At 37.6% G+C, this 21,298-nt stretch overlaps 1 protein-coding gene across 3 annotated transcripts in view; it reads left to right on the forward strand.

The window, feature by feature from the left end:
- LOC129269831 (uncharacterized) overlaps positions 1–21,298 on the forward strand; it is a 54,311-nt gene that overhangs the window by 6,634 nt on the left and 26,379 nt on the right. For all 3 annotated transcript variants that reach the window (XM_064098387.1, XM_064098394.1, XM_064098393.1), the window contains exons 3-14: positions 716–739; positions 1,161–1,361; positions 2,603–2,860; positions 4,753–7,749; positions 8,348–8,509; positions 8,994–9,263; positions 10,176–10,211; positions 14,407–14,583; positions 15,064–15,265; positions 18,257–18,375; positions 18,572–18,736; positions 20,954–21,235. In XM_064098387.1, the coding sequence (XP_063954457.1) occupies positions 716–739; positions 1,161–1,361; positions 2,603–2,860; positions 4,753–7,749; positions 8,348–8,509; positions 8,994–9,263; positions 10,176–10,211; positions 14,407–14,583; positions 15,064–15,265; positions 18,257–18,375; positions 18,572–18,736; positions 20,954–21,235 (4,893 nt within the window). The remainder of the gene's footprint in view (positions 1–715; positions 740–1,160; positions 1,362–2,602; positions 2,861–4,752; positions 7,750–8,347; positions 8,510–8,993; positions 9,264–10,175; positions 10,212–14,406; positions 14,584–15,063; positions 15,266–18,256; positions 18,376–18,571; positions 18,737–20,953; positions 21,236–21,298) is intronic.

Raw genomic sequence — 21,298 nt, forward strand, 5'->3', positions numbered from 1 at the left:
CACAATCTGTTTTACCCAACAACAACCATGTTCCCTTTTTACCCAACATAAATACATTTTCTTTTATTTTCCCCATTGTGTCAAATCTTCTGCACAATTGGTCGAGTAAAATACTGCACATTTATTGGTAAATATTTGACACAACCTGTCCTGAGTAAAGTTTTAATCCAATGGCAACCATGTTCCCTTTTTACGTAGGTAAAGGGTACAATTTTTACTCAATATTGAGTAATTATTCTTTAGAGTGTATATTTTTCTGATAGACGAGTTGAGGCATGGATCTATAATGATATATCCCCCGCATAAAGGAAATCACTTTATTTTTTAAAAAAGAATATTGAGCAACCAAGCCTGTCATGGGGGCGCTTTTGCATTTTTCTAAAGCGAATCTAAGCATTTCGAGCAAACTTTTGTTGAATTTAGCATTTTTTTTCAGAAATAACTATGAGTTTCAAAGTTTCGGGAGGGGGATTAGGGTCACTATTATGGTATTCATAAAAAACGACTTCCAAGGCGAAAATCGAATAATCAGTCTTTAGATAGGGAGAATAAAAGTGAAAGTACATGCTTGAATTCTGTTTAGACCAGTTTTTACTTGTTGGCATAGGGGATGATAGAACATGTAGAAGAGCGCCTACTAGTATTGTATATGCGAATTATTTCTGTCAGTAATAACAATCATTCCCTCTCTGTTTTAACCCTTTTGATTTACCAGAATGCACGTGTCCATGCAGAGAACGTAAGTATACAATAAATTAATACACCATGTTTTGAGTCACTTGAAAACCCTAAGAAAATTGTTCGGGCTTGGAGCCTTATATCCATGAATAACTAAGAGTTTGGGAGTTCTACGGTATTATTTTTCTACCTTCTTATTCATTAGGCGTTAGAATGGCCACCTTAAAATTTAAAATGACCTTTGACTTTCGTGGCCATATGAACCTTGAAAGAAACCTAACTGAATTTTAAGTTTTTGACTGCATTAAAATTAGGCATTTTGAGGACAAACGGATATAGGTCTTCCAACCCCATCATGATATGAAAAGTCTCATCAGCTTTTGGTGTGGTCCTTTGTTGATTGGAAATTGTCTTTGAGTGTTTTAAAATTCAAAACCATTTGAGAATTAGCAAACAATTTGGTGAATCTCATTCCACTACAGGCACATTGGTTTCCCACTTGATCTCTATTGGTGACATGGCAGGCGCAAATGTATTCGAGGAGGACGACCTTCCTTCATCACCGTTTACATTGGACATGGAATACAGCTGTAAGACAAAACCAAATTTGGTCCTACTCTTGTGCAACGGTGAAATTTCATCATTAGAAGAAGCGGATGAGGCTGCTAACTGCTACAAAGCAGGTAATTTTTTATTTGTTATCCATTATATATATATATATATATATTGTTTATTTCTTTATTTTATCTTATTTTTTATTCTTAATATTTACTTATAAAAGGGGGCCTTCACCCTACAAGCTCTGATTTTTAGTAGGTCTCCTTCCCTTTTGGTATCATGGTATTATTGTATTACAAAAAATGATTTAAATTTTATATTTTGTAAATATGTATATTGAACTATATCATTGTACATGTAAAGATTGAAAGAGAAAACAAATGAATTGAATTGGATGAGATGTGGAGCAGCGTTTTCAAAGTCATTATATTTATATTTTTTTCAGAAATGCGGTTAAAGGACAAGTTCACCCCAACAAAATGTTGGTTCGAATTTGAAAAGAGAAAAATCCAACAAGCATGACACTAATAATTTCATTAAAATCCGATGTAAAATAAGAAAGTTATTACATTTTTAAGTTTCGCATAATTTCACAAAATAGTTTTATGCACATCCCGGTTGGTATGCAAATGAGGAAACTGATAACTTTATTCACTCACTATTTATTTTGTATTTTATTATATGAAAGGTGAAATAATCTTAATTTCTCCTCATTATCCTGTGAAACAAAGTTTTATTTCTTTCTGAACATGTGGAATTACCATTAACATTTTATTGTTCAGTCAAGTCGATCCTTACTGTCAAATCTGTCAAACTTGAAATATTGTATAATTCTAGCAATAAAAAACAAAAGAAGTAGTGAGTGAGGGACATCATCGATTTTCTCATTTGCATGTGACTAAATTATGCATGTAACTTTTTTGTCAAAAATAAGCGAAACTTTAAAATGTCATAACTTTCTTATTTTACATCGGATTTTGATGAAATTTTCAGCATCATGCTTGTCTGATTTTTCTCTATTGATTCAGCCCAAAACATATTTTTGACCTACCTCCCTCTCTTACATTTAAGTAGACAACAGTGGAACTAATATTACATGGAATGCAAGTCTCTTTTCTAAATTATTTTATCAGCTCATCGAAATTAATTTCATATTAATTCATAAATGCTAACGGCGCGATCCTTTTAAACGTAAACCAAACTATTTTGGGGGCGATGTTTTCAACAATAAAAACAATTTTTTTTTCTAAATAAGTTAATGGTGTGGTCGTATACAATACAGTGCTCCTGATCATTTTTGTAATAAATGATTTTTAAGTTTGCTTTGAAATTACATTTAACCGCTCTTCTTTTTCTTTTGCGCCAGATATTTTGCCGGAACTACAAATCACGCGTTCGAAGCATGAATGTGGCACATCATCAGGGCCGAGTAGAACCGAATCCGGCAAATCGGGAACTGTCACACTCCAGACAAAGACGGATGGAGTACAGTCTTTCAGAATCGAGCATATCCAACAAAGCAGGAGCATTGAGATCACTGGTGATGAGCTTGACCTCCAACTTCTGAAGAGTTTACGTATCTTCATCCACCATGGAGAGCAGTGTAACATTAGGATCACTGCTCGTAAGTACCAATTAGACCCCTTATCTGCATACAAACTAAACAATATTAAAAACAAAAACAGTCTGTCAAAATGAAAAGTGGTTAATAATTATATTCTATTGGATGGCTCAGAATGTTCGGGAAATATTCCACGAATCGCAGATGAGTGGAATATTGGCCCTAACGAGTGGAATATTTCTGGTATTTCATGAAATAAAGCCATCCAATATATGTCAGATCACTTATCATACTATGCAATCATCACTCCATTTAGGATCAGTTTTGTCCGTCGATATGCGACTTGCATGTAGCTCATTATGACGTCATCAAGCGTAATTGTGCTCTATGATGCGCATCGCATTACTTTCATTGTTGTACGCGTTGTATATTTCACGCATTCGCGCATGCGCATTAAACTGTTGAATATGCTCTCATATTCAATAGCAAATTTTGTACAGGAGCCTATGGGATAGTATTCGTCGGATTTCGGTCCCTTTTAGGGATATGCTCTGATACTGCACGGGCAATTGATGCTGACCGAAATACGCGTTTTTAATGCATCGCTAGAACACTCTATGGATGATTATTACCTATACAAGGCATTTTAGGAGATAAATACAAGTCATATTTCGCTTGCTACTTTCAATCCGAGACCAACGATTTAAACATTTGCCATGTTGCCCTCCCCGGTCTTCGCCCATAGAAATCCTGTACAAAATAGAGGGCAATATTGGCCATACCTGCTAGTGCGCTTGCGCAGTAGGAGCCGTAGGTCGTGAATAACCTGAAATCGGAAGTAGTGATAAGCAAACAGGCATATAAATTGTTCCAAACAGTAGCTTGAATTACACATTGTACAGCCTTGGGTAATAATAATAATATTGACTGGCTCTTCTTACGGGAAACATCAAATATGTCGCCCTTAAAAGAACCATATTGCCCTTGTCTAACGAATCGGGCCAATATGATTCTGTTGCGGACGACATATTTGATGTCCCCCTCAAGGCCAGTCAATATTATATATTATTACCTATACAAGGCATTTTAGCAGATGAATAAATGTCATATTTTGCTCGCTACTTTCGATCCGAGACCAACGAGGTAAACATTTGCCATGTTGCCCTCCCCGGGCTTTGCCCATAGGAATCCTGTACAAAACAGAGGGCAATATTTGCCATATTTCTAGTGCGCTTGCGCAGGAGCCGATTTTGAACGCTAGTTTCAATATTTGAGAAATCTGGTTGGAACCAATTTATGAACAAACGCATTGTAGATAATGCGCGGCGCGGCCAGTGCATACACAAACGTAACCCAAGCGCAAGATTTCTACGCGTTGAGTGTATGTGCGCGCCCTGCGCGACTGCAATGTAACAATTTCGTCACAATTGCTTGCTAAGGGTCCCTTCGCTAAGGTCGTGAATAATCTGAAATCAGAAAGAGTGATGAGCAAACAGGCACATAAATTGTTCCAAATAGTAGCTTGAATTACACATTATACAGCCTTAGGTAATAATAATATTGACTGGCTCTTCTTTCGGGACACATCAAATATGTCGCCCTTAAAAGAACCATATTGCCCTCGTCTAAAGACTCGGGCCAATATGATTCTGTTGCGGACGATATATTTGATGTTCCCCTCAAGGCCAGTCAATATTATATAAATAATTGCCTATATTTTTATTTAGACAAGGTGATTTTTTTTGTCCTCCACAAAATGATTTGCACGCCATGAACTAGGGTAACAACCCGTTATCAAAGCCGGTCCCTTGAAAATAGGTTCAGGGGCCGCGGATGATAAGAGTAGTGTGACGATAAACATGATCGATGTATCTTTTAAAAGTGGCCCTTTTAATGATCATGATATTGTATTTATATTAAGGGACGTAAACAATTTTTTGTTTGTTTGTTCTTAGAAAAATTGACCGAATTGTCGAATCTATTAACCGACTCTGAGAAGGTGGATGAGTCCCCGAATGACAAAGATAACGTAGGCGATACAGATGTGGTGGGCGCGCCGCCCTCGAGAGATGATACAATTCTCTCAACTGAAAACGATTCAACAGAGAATGAGGAAAGTACAGGAGCAGAAAACGAAGAACCCGTCGATGAGTCATTAGAAAGTGATGAGGATAATGGTGCAGAACCAGCTGGAGAAGAAACGGGAGAGGATGAGGATACTGAAAGCAACGAAACAGATGAAGAGTCCCCGAATGGAGAAGATAGTGTAGGCGATACAGATGTGGCGGGCGCACCGCCCTCGAGAAATGATACAATTCTCTCATCTGAAAGCGATTCAACAGAGAATGAGGAAAGTACAGGAGAAGGAAACGAAGAACCCGTCGATGAGTCATTAGAAAGTGCTGAGAATAATGGTGCAGAACCAGCTGGAGAAGAAACGGAAGAGGATACTGAAAGCAACGAAACAGATGAACAGTCCCCGAATGGAAAAGATAGTGTAGGCGATACAGATGTGGCGGGCGCACCGCCCTCGAGAAATGATACAATTCTCTCAACTGAAAGCGATTCAACAGAGAATGAGGAAAGTACAGGAGCAGAAAACGAAGAACCCGTCGATGAGTCATTAGAAAGTGCTGAGGATAATAGTGCAGAACCAGCTGGAGAAGCACCGGGAGAGGAAGAGGATACTGAAAGTAACGAAACAGATGAAGAGTCCCAGAATGGAGAAGATAGTGTAGGCGATACAGATGTGGCGGGCGCACCGCCCTCGAGAAATGATACAATTCTCTCATCTGAAAGCGATTCAACAGAGAATGAGGAAAGTACAGGAGAAGGAAACGAAGAACCCGTCGATGAGTCATTAGAAAGTGCTGAGAATAATGGTGCAGAACCAGCTGGAGAAGAAACGGAAGAGGATACTGAAAGCAACGAAACAGATGAAGAGTCCCCGAATGGAAAAGATAGTGTAGGCGATACAGATGTGGCGGGCGCACCGCCCTCGAGAAATGATACAATTCTCTCAACTGAAAGCGATTCAACAGAGAATGAGGAAAGTACAGGAGCAGAAAACGAAGAACCCGTCGATGAGTCATTAGAAAGTGCTGAGGATAATAGTGCAGAACCAGCTGGAGAAGCACCGGGAGAGGAAGAGGATACTGAAAGTAACGAAACAGATGAAGAGTCCCAGAATGGAGAAGATAGTGTAGGCGATACAGATGTGGCGGGCGCACCGCCCTCGAGAAATGATACAGTTCTCTCAACTGAAAGCGATTCAACAGAGAATGAGGAAAGTACAGGAGAAGGAAACGAAGAACCCGTCGATGAGTCATTAGAAAGTGCTGAGAATAATGGTGCAGAACCAGCTGGAGAAGCACCGGGAGAGGAAGAGGATACTGAAAGTAACGAAACAGATGAAGAGTCCCAGAGTGGAGAAGATAGTGTAGGCGATACAGATGTGGCGGGCGCACCGCCCTCGAGAAATGATACAGTTCTCTCAACTGAAAGCGATTCAACAGAGAATGAGGAAAGTACAGGAGAAGGAAACGAAGAAACCGTCGATGAGTCATTAGAAAGTGCTGAGGATAATAGTGCAGAACCAGCTGGAGAAGCACCGGGAGAGGAAGAGGATACTGAAAGTAACGAAACAGATGAAGATTCCCAGAATGGAGAAGATAGTGTAGGCGATACAGATGTGGCGGGCGCACCGCCCTCGAGAAATGATACAATTCTCTCAACTGAAAGCGATTCAACAGAGAATGAGGAAAGTACAGGAGCAGAAAACGAAGAACCCGTCGATGAGTCATTAGAAAGTGCTGAGGATAATAGTGCAGAACCAGCTGGAGAAGCACCGGGAGAGGAAGAGGATACTGAAAGTAACGAAACAGATGAAGAGTCCCAGAATGGAGAAGATAGTGTAGGCGATACAGATGTGGCGGGCGCACCGCCCTCGAGAAATGATACAGTTCTCTCAACTGAAAGCGATTCAACAGAGAATGAGGAAAGTACAGGAGAAGGAAACGAAGAACCCGTCGATGAGTCATTAGAAAGTGCTGAGAATAATGGTGCAGAACCAGCTGGAGAAGCAACGGAAGAGGATACTGAAAGCAACGAAACAGATGAAGAGTCCCCGAATGGAGAAGATAGTGTAGGCGATACAGATGTGGCGGGCGCACCGCCCTCGAGAAATGATACAATTCTCTCAACTGAAAGCGATTCAACAGAGAATGAGGAAAGTACAGGAGCAGGAAACGAAGAACCCGTCGATGAGTCATTAGAAAGTGCTGAGGATAATAGTGCAGAACCAGCTGGAGAAGCACCGGGAGAGGAAGAGGATACTGAAAGTAACGAAACAGATGAAGAGTCCCAGAATGGAGAAGATAGTGTAGGCGATACAGATGTGGCGGGCGCACCGCCCTCGAGAAATGATACAGTTCTCTCAACTGAAAGCGATTCAACAGAGAATGAGGAAAGTACAGGAGAAGGAAACGAAGAACCCGTCGATGAGTCATTAGAAAGTGCTGAGAATAATGGTGCAGAACCAGCTGGAGAAGCAACGGAAGAGGATACTGAAAGCAACGAAACAGATGAAGAGTCCCCGAATGGAGAAGATAGTGTAGGCGATACAGATGTGGCGGGCGCACCGCCCTCGAGAAATGATACAATTCTCTCAACTGAAAGCGATTCAACAGAGAATGAGGAAAGTACAGGAGCAGGAAACGAAGAACCCGTCGATGAGTCATTAGAAAGTGCTGAGGATAATAGTGCAGAACCAGCTGGAGAAGCACCGGGAGAGGAAGTAAAAAGTAATACGGGATCAGAAGATGAGACAGTTGATGAACAAACAAGCACATATGACAGGCCACCAGAGGATTCCACGAATGGAGAAGATAATGTAGGCGATACAGATGTGGTGGGCGCGCCGCCGTCGAGGGACAATGGAGTTGCCACAGAAGGTAAATTCCCCTTCTTCTTAGTCACTTTTCTCTGTACTCCTTTTCACCTTTTAATGCGAATGTGCTTTCCAATAGGAATTTACATCTACTGGTGAACGGACGCTGTTGTTTTATCATAATATATTATATGTTTGTTTATAGTGATACTTTAGTATTAAATGAAGTTTATATTTTCATTTCAGATTTGCTAAGAAATGATTATTATATGAACAGATATCTAGCTGTTTTTACCATCCATAAAGGGTATAAAAATCCATGTGCATTATGGCTTTTTGAATCGCCAGTGTTGTCGTTAATCACCAATTCGCCATATATGAAATTTGATGTTTAAAGTTTTAGTCATTTCTTTTTTAAAACACTTCGTCGCGACAAGGCATACCATTATCATCCCCTTCATATCACAAAATAACCCTGACGTTATTCATTAATATCATTATCATTAATATCCACTTAAGATTACTCGCTTGAAATCGATGCGAACGATGCAAACATACCTATCTACTTCGTCGCGACAAGGCATACCATTATCATCCCCTTCATATCACAAAATAACCCTGACGTTATTCATTAATATCATTATTATTAATATCCATTTAAGATTACTCGCTTGAAATCGATGCGAACGGTGCAAACATACCTATCTACGAGGCCGATAGTAGCTCGGACTTCGACTTAAACTTGGTATGTTCTAATGAAGAGAATATAAACGGCCTTATATTCTACCTCCTATCTAACCCATCAGGACAGGGTTACAGCGTAAGTAAGTAGTAATTATTAACATCCTAACAAATTCGCAAAAAAGATGTGTAAAACATTTGATTTTGTCGCAGGGCAACTTTGAATGAAAATAATGGATAAAGCGGGATTTATTGCATGATAGCAATGTTAAATCTTAGGGTAACTCTATCCCCAATACAAACATTGTGTATCTCGGTAATTGTTTAGCCAGTCACATCAAGGGGTTGGTGAATGAAAAGTGGGAGAATATTATAAGTTTGTAAGTATTCTGAATACTCAATAATATACTGTACAATGATCACGAACTATGGTTTGATGTACCTCTCCTTTTCTACTCCAATATCATTCAGTTTTCTTGCACTCGTCCATTGTAAAAGGGTGAATAGGCAGTTTGTAACATACAAGTAAAATGATTCACAGTTCATGACACTCTTACTCCTTATCTGCAAATAAAAAAACACCTGATCAACAGTTTAATTGACATGAGAACATTTCTATCATTATAGGATTCCGCGCACAGGGCCTAGATGTTACACCTCCCGATGGCTCAAGTATATCATATACATACGCCATCAGCGAAGTTCCTTCTGATGCTGCGCTGCAGTTTTCGGTGGAAGGCAATCAACTCTTTATTCGTATCAGGCTGGGCGAGAGTTACACAAACCTGATTGAAACTGGGCTGACGATTGAACGCTCCACAGTCAGATTCATATGCGTTGGTGCCACTCGTGTGTTCCGAATACGTCATTACTGTGGCAGTCTGCAATGGATATCTCGTGAGTTATAGACACTTTGTCATATGTACGTTTTTCTTTCCTTTTTTGTGTGTACAAAACTGCTCGCAAAGATTGAAAGAGGCTTGACAAGGTTTATGTGTCATGTCATGAAGTATTTCTTTCATGACTTATTTTGTATTCTCCATAAAACGTATGATTCTGTCGAACGTGTACACTTAGCTTTAATTTTGGTTGGAATAACAGCAAACCCATTCCCTTTAAAACCATGTTTGAAGCCTACGACAGAACTATATGAGGAATATACTTCGCGGAATCTAAATCATGATCGTATAGATGGGTACACGAAATATTCATTCCCGACTGCACAATTTCATAAATATACATATACCATTCTCCTTTGTGTTTAAATTACTGGACATGTTTTGTGACGCGTTGAAATAATGTAATCGAATTCCAGTTCCATTTTGTTAATTTTCAGATACAGATGAAATGCTTACAACAGTCATTTCTAAAATAAACAATTCACTCCTTGGCCTTTCCCCATTAACTTCTACAACACGAATGTTTAGATGTGGTTGCCTGGGGGTAATTTTATTTTTCTAAATTGGACACAGACATGTAAAGTGCTTTTTAATTATTCAGAAAACCCAACTTTGGAGTTTGCAAACCACTTTCATAGGTGTTAACACGTCTTGGGGAATTTTTGATATGACATAACCACGATCACTTTCCCATTCATGTAAATCAATTAGGGATCTCTTCACTTCTGTTATTTACTTATTTTAGAGGAAGCATTCAACTCTTTTTTGTGCTTTTAGTTTTCATGGGCAGATTTGAAAATCAAACTCAATCTGCTAAAAAATACATATAAGAGATTAATTCGGACAGTTGATTCATGTTGTCATGGCTATTGTAGATTCGGTTGTAATTTGTCAATTGTTTTTTTTTTAGATCCTTCAATACCTGAAATAGACGATGATACTCCAAGTAAGTATAGCTTTCCAGTATTATAATATTTTGATAGTTAGTATGGTAATTGGTCTCAGATCTTTTTGAAATATTAAGGCATTTTATGAAGAGACTCTTCATATCTATTCAGTTGAAAATCGAACATTTTGTTATCAGCCTACGGGGGGGGGGGGATAAAGTAGTATATATCAGTCACAAAAAATCACTAACCTAAAGCTAAATTAACTTCTACAAGAAAGCAATTTTTCGTTAAAACAGTTCTGTGCATGTCACCATTAATATGCAATGAGCAAGCTGATGCCGTGTCCCAACTCTTTCGTATGTTAGGCCTATTATATGAAATCGTATTCATTCAAATTATAATTATTACCTAAAATGAAAAAAAAAATCAAATTGACAACTGATTTAATGCATAAGATATTCATTGCTGCAACTTATTTTGTTACAAGGGGCACATCATACACAAATGTATGAAAAATATCAAGTAAGGTATGTTATGTAATATTACGATAGAAAAAGAAAAGTGGGACACCACATCATCAGCATTTTTTTTTCATTTTAGGTAATAATTATAATTTGAATAAATACATATTCATGACGGCATGCAAAAAACTGTTGCATAAAATATTGCTACACTTAATTTTGTTTGTTCTCAGATTTTGATGAATTTTCAGCGTGTTGGCTCAGTTGTTAGAGCATCCGTCTGACAGCCGGGAGGTCGGAAGTTCAAACCCCGGCCGCGCCAGATCAAAAGACGTTATAAAAGATAGGAATTGCTGCTACCAAGTTTAGCGTTGAACAATACAAGCGATAAAGCAACGTCGATCTGGCGCAGCATAGTGGCTGCTGGGTTCACGATTAATTGGGAAAAACAAATTTTCTATATGGATAGATGGATTCACTCTTTTTATTTGATGGGAGGACCTAAAGCTATGCACTTTGTTTACAAATGATAAAAACTATGCCAAGTTTAATATTCTGACAAATCATCTTTCATAAATTTGTGTTAAATATTGTAAAGATTCATAACCAAGAAGAAAATATCACAAAACTCACTAATACGAAAATCCCGCCGTGTTTTCAGAACACCTCTTGATTTCGCCACCTGATATAGAAAGGGGTCCTAAAGCTACGCACTCAATTTATCATGCAAAGAAAAAGTATTTCCTGTGCCTAAACTTCTAAATAATGTTCATATTCTTCTAGGAAAATATGAAATCAAAGTGAATATAACTCCAAAATTCCAAACAGTTGCTGGTTTTCTCCGTATTTAGCGATTTATTGCAGCCTCTGTAGAAAAAACTAAATAGGAATCGTTCGTCATACTGCAGTCACAGCTCCACACACAGAGTGCGCATTTTGCAATTGAAATTGCATGCGCATTGGAGTGGTGCGTAGCTTTAGGACCTCCTAGTACCCAAGTCAAGAGAATTTGGGTCTCTTCCCATTCAGAATCTTCTTAAATCTCAGGTCAGGTTTAATAATGATATGCATACATACACACTAAGGAATTGAAGTGCAAGAAAGGTACCACTTTGTGGGAAAGGGTGCAGAGTGAGTATTTGAGCGTGGCCCTTTCCTTATTTGGCAGGGTTGCTTTGCGCGCACTTGCAATAGTATACCCAGTTGTTGCGTGTCCGGACGATAAATTTTAGAAAGTCATTTGGAAAATTTACAAGGGAAGTTTTATCAATTTTTAGTACAAAATGTCAGGAAATATTATAAAGAACAAAATTAAAGATGATTACAACTATTGAATTCATATTTGTAGTGTAATCCAAAGACAAAAAAGAAGGCTTCAAAACTATAAAGTGTCCGGACACCCGACCCCCCATCCTACGCGTTATGACCTCGCGAAGACTTAATTGAGTAGTTACGAGACTTTTGGTATTCTGAAAAGTCTCATAGCGCTCAATTAGCGGACTTTCCAATGGGGAAGATAATGGTGATAAGAGGTCCATTAAGTCTCATCAACTCTTGCTAATTGTGGCTTTCATTTCTTATAAATATCATCAAATCGGTTTACTACTGTGACCAAAATAAGGAGGAAGGAACAGTATTAAGGAGAAAGGTATAAAAAGGGAATAGAATAAAGGGAAAGAAGATCTTATAGAAAAAAGTAAAGAACTAAAATAAGGAATAGGGAATATATTTGGTAATAAAAAAAAATAGAAGAGAGGGAAAAGAGGAACAGAAATTGTGTACATAGGGGAAATGTGACTATTATTTTTCTATATTTTCTTTTATTATTAGCATCATACAGCATTTCATTTTTGCACATTATTTTGACAGTTTATTGAGATTGTCAAATCACGGTAGGTGCAGCAATGTTTAGGGGTTGAATCAAACTCTGTTTCCGACAATGAAAAAATAAGAATAGACGCCTTTAGTATTTAAATGAATATTCTCTCATAGAATAAATACCCCCCCCCAAAAAAAAAAAAATGTGAGTAAGAGATGTCATCGTTTTTCCCATCTATAAAATGTCATAAATTTTGTAACATCCAATTTTAATAAAATTTCGGGTTTATTATGCTTGTCTGATTTTTAAATCTTTTTATTCAAATCAGCATTTTGTTGGAGATTTCCCATATAATAGAATACAAAATAGTTTCAAATAGGTAGATATAAAAATCAGAACGAGTTAGAAATTTAACCAAAAAAAAAAAGAAAACAACAAAGGTACAAGAAAAATGAGAGAGGAAGGGACAACACAACAGTTAACTTCAACAACATAACGAACTCTAATCTCTGATGCAAAAACATTTAGTATATGGGTAACTTATGAGGAAAGTTATGAGGAAACTTATGAGACTTTCAGAATACCCCCCCCCCCAGCGGATGGTTGGGGTGCAAGTTTGAACCTCGCGTATAGACTAGGTTCCTGTCATACTTCATCCAAAAATCAAAATGCTTGCAAAGTTGAACCTGCTCGGCAATGAAAAAAATACTTTTTCCTCTTTGTGTATGTGTAAGAGTGTGCGTCTGTATATGTGTAATGAGAATAAAACTATTTTACTTGACAAATTGCTCCTAAATAATGTTGTGTAGAGTATATAGGCCTGTATTCTGAAGTCGGGTTTAACTTAAACTCAGGTTTAAAGTTGTGGTTTAAGTATTGAAAGCCAATTGTTACATAAATTACTAACAGTAGAGAGATCATATTTCAGCTCATTTGGCTCTCAAATCAGTCATAATTGTCTAGGAAGTATAAACGATGATTGTCTTCACCATGGATGAATCAGGAAAGAGCACAGTAAACATAAGAAACATACAACTTTAAAAAAAAATTGACACTTTTGGCTTCCATAATTTTAGCACAGAGTTAGAACATGGTCTAAGTTAAACCTGACTTCAGAATACGGGCCATAGTGTCTGGGAACAATTTACTTAGATATCGTACGTATTGAGGCGTCTGCGAATTAACAAAATAATTGCATAATTGCAATTCGAATATTATATGAACATGTTACGCTGGTCATGACTTATTTTTTAATTGTATAAGAAAAGTGGTCTAAGCATGTTTTTTTGTTTTATTTGGGGAATCGGTTCATTAAATGACCTTGGCAAAGATAGTCATTTTAATAACTGTTTCAATAAGCTTTTTGTAAATCCTTATATACGGGAACCAAGCGTTGTAATTACAGGTGTGTTACCCCATACACACGATATCCATTTCTTTCCTGGTTGTGCCAATTAATTATTGCGGTATTGAAGGTAGAGTTAGAAATCAGTAACTCTGATTATGTGAATTGAAGAAGGATTCCGTTATCACCTGAAAATTTGAATTGGAAAAAAAAGATGAAGTGGACGGCCAGACACGGTGGCATCCTGATAGGAAAACCGAGGCAAGTTGGATCCGTGGCCGTATTAATAGGTCCAACCTTTGAAGATGCAGACTAGATGTCACACTGGGAGCACCATTTTTTTTAAGGGTACAACTTTATACTTCTCTTGAAGGTTCAAATAAGAACATTTGGGGTGCAATTCTGCACCTCATATATGCAACTTTGCACCTTTCAGAAAGAAGCAAAGTTGCACCTTTCCAAAAAAGGTGCAAAGTTGCTCCCATTGTGACATCTAGTTTGCACCTTTAAAGTTGCGAGGTTGAACCTATTTTTCTTAGTGTGTACGAGTGGGTGCCATTTCTGTTTACCCCAGTGCAAACTAATAAATAAAAAATTGATTTATGCAATGTTGTACGTTATTGCAGGGGAACACCAAGCATTGAACTTCGAAACCAGAGGTAACGGCAATCCCTACTTCCATGCTGAGTTGGCATTCAAACTATCACAGCCCAGTCGATATGATTTCCTTGTTCAGGCTACGGAGGGTGCGATTATATACCTCTCTTCCGGACAAGATGCATCTTCAGCGGTCTACAGGCTTGGTAAGCCACCTTTAATTCACGTACCACCACATGATACGATGATAAATGCTGACTTTTAAAAGGTATACTATCGCGATTGATTGAATATCTGAAACTAAAACTACGTATTTGTCTAAGCTATAGGTAGGTTTATTACAACGATGATTTTTAATGACTACTGCAATCAATCTTTACTCTAGGTGGCAGAAATGATGAAAGAGTATTCAAAAATACCTTTTTAAAAGTTTTCCATTCCAGGCATAATAATAATAGGTATTTATATGGCGCCACCTATCTAGAAATATCCTATTTCTCAGCCCCCGCGCCCCGTGGATACGGGGTGGTAGTTTGAATTTTACAAAAGCAGACTATAGTTCATGTAGTTGCCTTCAAACATATCTTCAGATATAGATTAAGTCTTTTTCTTCAAAAGTTTAAAGTAAGCTTCTCTTCATTTTTATCTTGCAAATGCGATTCAATTCTTTCGTTATCATACTCAAGTAATTGGAGACGGAGGCAATACCGTAAGCCTTTATCGTGGCTCTGGGACCGAACCTATCTCGACCTCAACACCAAACATTCCAGACGACCTGCTCAGTGGAAATAAATATTCCCGATTTTCTCTCACCATCTCCCGAAATACTGACAAGTATTTGACCATCCTCCTTGAACAGAGATTCTTCCACTCTGCTATTGCACCAAGGTTAGTAATGATAACGATGCTCCAACAATCTGTTAGTAAATAGCAGAATTGCCTCTACGTGAAAGCAGAGAATACTGTGATATCTAACATGAATATCGAGGGAAAGAAAGAATGAGAAAATAATCAAGAGATATGATATCCTTTTTAGGGAACATATGAAAACTTGGAAGGGGAGCGTTAGATCGAAACAATATTTTGAAAGGTTAAGCTAGTGGAAAATCACATTCACCTTCACCTGATTTGAATAAGGTAAAATGAAGAATTTAACTCTATCCTAATCTGATGTAAACATGGTGAATGGGGAATTCTCATTATCTTAACCTGATGTGAACATGGTGAAATGGGGGAATTCCCCTTACCTTAACCTGATGTGAACATGGTGAAATGGGGAGTTCCCCTTATCTTAAGCTGATGTGAACATGGTGAAATTGGGAGTTCCCCTTATCTATCTGATGTGAACATGGTGAAATGGGGAATTCTTATCATAATCTGATATGAACATGGTGAAATGGGGGGGGGGGGGGATTACTTATATTAACCTGATGTGAACATGGTGAAATGGGGGAATTCCCCTTATCTTAACCTGATGTGAACATGGTGAAATTGGGGAGTTCCCCTTATCTTAAGCTGATGTGAACATGGTGAAATTGGGAGTTCCCCTTATCTTAACCTGATGTGAACGTGGTGAAATGGGGAGTTCCCCTTATCTTAAGCTGATGTGAACATGGTGAAATTGGGGAATTCCCTTATCTTAACCTGATGTGAACATGGTGAAATGGGGAGTTCCCCTTATCTTAAGCTGATGTGAACATGGTGAAATTGGGAGTTCCCCTTATCTTAATCTGATGTGAACATGGTGAAATGGGGAATTCTTATCTTAATCTGATATGAACATGGTGAAATGGGGGGGGGGTTACTTATATTAACCTGATGAGAACATGGTAAAATGGGAAATTCACATTTATCTTAACCTGATGTGAACATGGTGAAATGGGGAGGGAGCTCTCCTTATCTTAATGTAATGTGACCATGATAAAATAAAGGAATTTAACTTCATTCTTATTTGATGTGAACATGGTAAAATTATGAATTCACTTTTATCTTAACCTAGTGTAACATTGTGAAATGGGGAACTCACCTTTATTTTAACCTGATGTGAACATGGTGGAATGGGGAGCTCTCCGTGTCTTAATCTGATCAGAACATGGTGAAATGGGGAGCTCTCCGTATCTTAATGTGATGTGAACATGGTGAAATTGGGAGATCCCCTTATCTCAATCTGATGTGAACATCATTCACAAAATACTGGTGTAGGATGAAAAGAAGAAGTAAAATAATAATAATAAAAAGGAAAATATAAAAAGGAAAAGACGAAGAAACGAACAGAAAGAAAAACATTTGGGATGAAATTATACGAATATCATGTGAAAGATTTATAGTTGTCTCCGTGTCATCATAGATTGAGGTCCGTTACATTAAACATAAACCCAACTTTGTGAAATATGAAATCCAAGCTGAAAACGTGCCCACTAACGATCGCCAAAAAGTTAAGCAAATAGGGACAGTGTATTATTCCTTATTACTTGGAAAGGGAACTGACACCTGGCTGGAATGTCATGATTATTTTGCTCATTTCTCGGCAATCAGATCATGTGGTATACTAATAATACTCATGAACAATCTACCTTTTTATCGTTACCACAACAGGCATTTATATTCAACAAGGGGTTAAATCCCTCGCAGTAAATTTCATTATCCTTCTTTGGACTACAATTATGAAATCTATTTAGAATTCAAAGGACGTAAATAGATTCAAGCTCTTTAAAATAATCACTTGAGGCCAGAATCTCAATTCAGTGAACTTCATAGTCTCATATAGGAAAAACAAAACATATTACATTTAAACAAGTGCAAACCGAGTTAGCAATAATGCATATAGCATTTCCATTTATTTGAAAGCAGGATTAAAGAGCATTGTAGGTTTCATGCCTTGCTCACGGGCATAGGTGCCGCGGCCAGGGATCGAACCCCGGACTGTTTATGTATAACCAGGCGACTTAGACCACTCGGCCACGGCACCTCCACAAATCATATTTTTGGGGTTACTGTTTTGCCTTCATAGGACTAAACCCTCCCTGAAATGTATGGTATAAATAACAGTGGAAATTCCTCAGATGAACAAAATTATTCTAAATCCACAAATACAATAAATAGATTTCAGGCCACAAAACCAAAACAAGGACAAAAAGAAGACGAAAAAAAGAAAGAATTTTGAACTCCGAATTGATTCTGTTATAGCTTTGTCATGTATAAAAAAATACATAAAACAGGTAAATATGCAAATCATGGGTTGATAATAATAATGATAATAACAATAATGTTTTATTAATAATAATAGAAATAATAATCATTATAATAATAATGATAACAGTTACATTTATATATCGCTTCATACTTTCCGTTTCTAAGTGCTTTACAATGTAATTTTAATACCCCGGTCATAGGATCCATCACTGCCCCATCTCAACTCCTTGGGGAGTGTCCTGTCCAAATAATCGTTTTTTTTTTATCGGTGCACACATGCCAATGTAATCATTGACGTTCACATCCTATCGGGTACTAATTTAACACTTGGGTGGAGAGTGACAAACGTGGATAAGTGCATTGCCAAAGGACATTAGTGCCAGGGGGTTCAAACCCTCGACCCTTAGTTTAAACGTCAAGTGGCTGAAACACTACACCACGACACAACAATGTACAATACAAAAGAATAATATGGTTTGTCAAAAGTATGTAGCACGCTCCCCTACAAATAGTGTTCTGAAATAGAATTCAAAGACCTGAACACTGGACTGTACACAAACAAATTGATCAATTAATCAAGCGGGAAAAAAAAGCCCTACCACCAATCGCTGGGCTTTTGTGATCAAAGGCCATATATTTGTAAGCCTTGATTGGATTTCACTCTTTTCGTAATATATATCTGGACAGACTCCTGAGCTATACAGAAACATCCACCAAGTACGAGCAGTCGGCACTTTATCTCGGTTTCGACAGTGTTGCTGGATACACAATCTACTGGCGTTGCTATGTTTTTTTCATCAGATCTGGTAAGGAAATATCTGAATATTGCTCGGCTAACCCTGTATACAATATACCCCTCGAGATCTGGCGCCCTTGGCTCTGAGAATTTGTGGAAAATAATGTTTCTAAAGTTAACTCGTGCAGTAGGTAAATGTGTTAGTTTATTTCCTTTACCATATTTGCCTCTATTATTACGTCATCCCACTTACGTTTCCCTCACAGGATCTTCTCTTGCTCAAGGATACACCCAAACAATCGGAAATGATAGATATATTCAAGTAGGACCATTCGCTGACGGAGACAGGAGGCTTCTTCTAGCTACTTCCTTAGAAAGTGACTTTGTCGTCGAGTTCCTGGACAGTCACAAAGTTTTAGTTGCTAGAATCTGTAAGTTTAAATCTCCTCTTGAAAAGCAAAGATCTGGTTGAATATGACACATTCCTTTTTTTTTTCATTTTTAGTACCATAATGTTTGAACAACTGGTTTCACATTACAAAATTAGAATTAGAACCGTTTTTAGGCTCGGGTAAATATTAAGACTTTTCACTTTCGAACTCGAATTCATCATGTTCATTGTGGAATAAAATATATCTAAAACAGATAAAACATATGTGATCTATTATTATTCACGGGTAAATCATCATCAAATCGTCTATATATAGATAAAAGGACTTGGTCCCCGGCAAAAAATAGAATTAAATAAAATCTCGCAATTGGGAATGAAAGATACATTTCTTACAACATGGAACTAGGATCTAATATCATGAAACAAGCTTTGCATACAGCTATTATTTTACATCATATTCGTTTTCGAAGGGCGTCCATTATGTCTGGAAAAAGAAAATAAATGATAAGTAAGAGGTCGATCTGATTAACGAGAATTGGTGTATTTTTTCATAAGGAATCGGTCAATTAATCGCAATATCACGGGCAATATACTTTTTGGCAAAATCGGAAGTATATTGTAACTAATATAATTGAGCCTTTTCAATTCTTTTGACACGTCTTAATTAGTAATATAAAAATAAGTTACAAGAATTGTCAGCAAGAACAAACGAGGAAAGCATATTTTAGGACAAAGCAAATAAGCAATATCTATTTTTGGACTAATAGGCCAAAAGCATCAGGCCAAAATAGGCTTAAGAAAAGAAATTTCAGGTAACAAGCTGATTTTTTTCAGGATAGGTCCAGGGATATTTCTAGAATAACATACTAAAAGTCTTCATATATCCTCCTTGAGGGTTTTTCGTAATCCAATAAGGCGTCCAAAATGGCTGCCATTCACAAAAAATGGACGTACATGTAACTCACTATCCACACTAGACATCCAGTTTCGGAGCATATTTCATGATTTAAAGGGACAAAAAGATCTATTGATAATTGATACAGGTTAGAGTGAATATAGGTAGACCAGGAAACCTGAAAATCCAAGATCGCGTCCAAAATTTACTGCCAAAGCCTAAAAATCCACAATTTATCCATTACTTTTGTTTTAGTCAATGGTTTTAATGACATGGGGACAAGTTACAAGGACATTACCTACAAATGGACATAGCTCATTTGATATCTGCCTGGGATGTGTGATTTTGGTGTCTAAATCGTGGTTTGAAGGGTCAAATATTACACCAGGACAAGTTAGACACTTGGGGGTCCAGTATGTCTAAAAATCCGAAATGGCTTCCAAAAATGGAGTCTACATTGACTGCTGTTAATGGGAAATTGACCTAGTTCATTTACTATCTGCCTGCATGGGAGATATGAATTTGGTGTTTAAACCATGGTTTAAAGACCCCAAAAATACATTGGGACAAGTTACAAGAACAGCTAGTGGTCCAGTATGTCCAAAAATTGAAGATGGCTTCCATATTTGGAATCCATCTTTGATTTTTGGACATGCTTGACCACTGAATGTCCTTGTAACTCTTCCCAATGTACTACTTGACCCTTAAACCCCTGAATAGAAACAAAATCAAAGACAATTATACATTGTAGATGAATTGTCGATTTTCAGGTTTTGGCAGCCATTTTTGGACGCCATCTTGGATTTTTAGGTACCCTGGTCTGCTTTTGTTCACTCTTACCTATACAATTATATTTTTCTACCTCTTTGAACCAGGAAATATGCACCGAAATTGGTTGTCTAGGGTGGATAATGAGTGAGTTATGTCCATTTTCTGTAAATGGCGGTCATTTTGGACGCCATCTTAGATACGGAAAACCCTCAAGAAGGATTTATGTGGACTTTTAGACGTATTCCCGGACCTATCCTGTTTTGTTACCAAAAATTTCTATGTTAAACCTTAATGCTCTTGGCCTATAAGTTACAGTGCTTTATGATTTGGATTAAGTCTTTTTAATGACAATTTGTGCTGTGCAGATTATGTTTACTAACTATATAGTCGATTGGAAATTAAAAAGAAAACGATTGTGATTGGTTCCTGGTCAGAGTTTTAAACGGAATATGTATGTAGAAATGATCTTGATTGGCCAAAGAAATTAAGCGATTGATTATGAACCATCTTTTTCGGAACACTGATATAATTATTGAAATCGGCCTCTTGTAAATAAAATACTTCACTTACTTATTTGTGTATTTCATGCAGCTTTTGGTGTAGAGAACAACGCTAGAACTGTCTTCAGCCAAAATGGACAAGATATTTCCGCAGACAGGGGCCTGGAGCCAGACAACGACCAATATACATACATCTGGATGTCTTTCAATGAAATCTTCCGAGCAGGATACCAGTTTGAATCCAAAGCATTCATTACTTCCGAGAGTATCAGTGAACTGGCCAATATCCGCTACGCACAGTTCAAAGCAGGCGATAGCTCACAAACAAACCAATACACCTGCTATTTCTGGAGGTACTTCTACGAGGTGGACGGTATGTAGGACATCGCCGCAATCACATTTGAGCTTGTTTGCATGACCTCGACGGCTTATATCA

Source organism: Lytechinus pictus, chromosome 1 (assembly GCF_037042905.1).
Source record: "Lytechinus pictus isolate F3 Inbred chromosome 1, Lp3.0, whole genome shotgun sequence".
In the NCBI taxonomy this organism is placed as follows: Eukaryota; Metazoa; Echinodermata; class Echinoidea; order Temnopleuroida; family Toxopneustidae; genus Lytechinus; species Lytechinus pictus.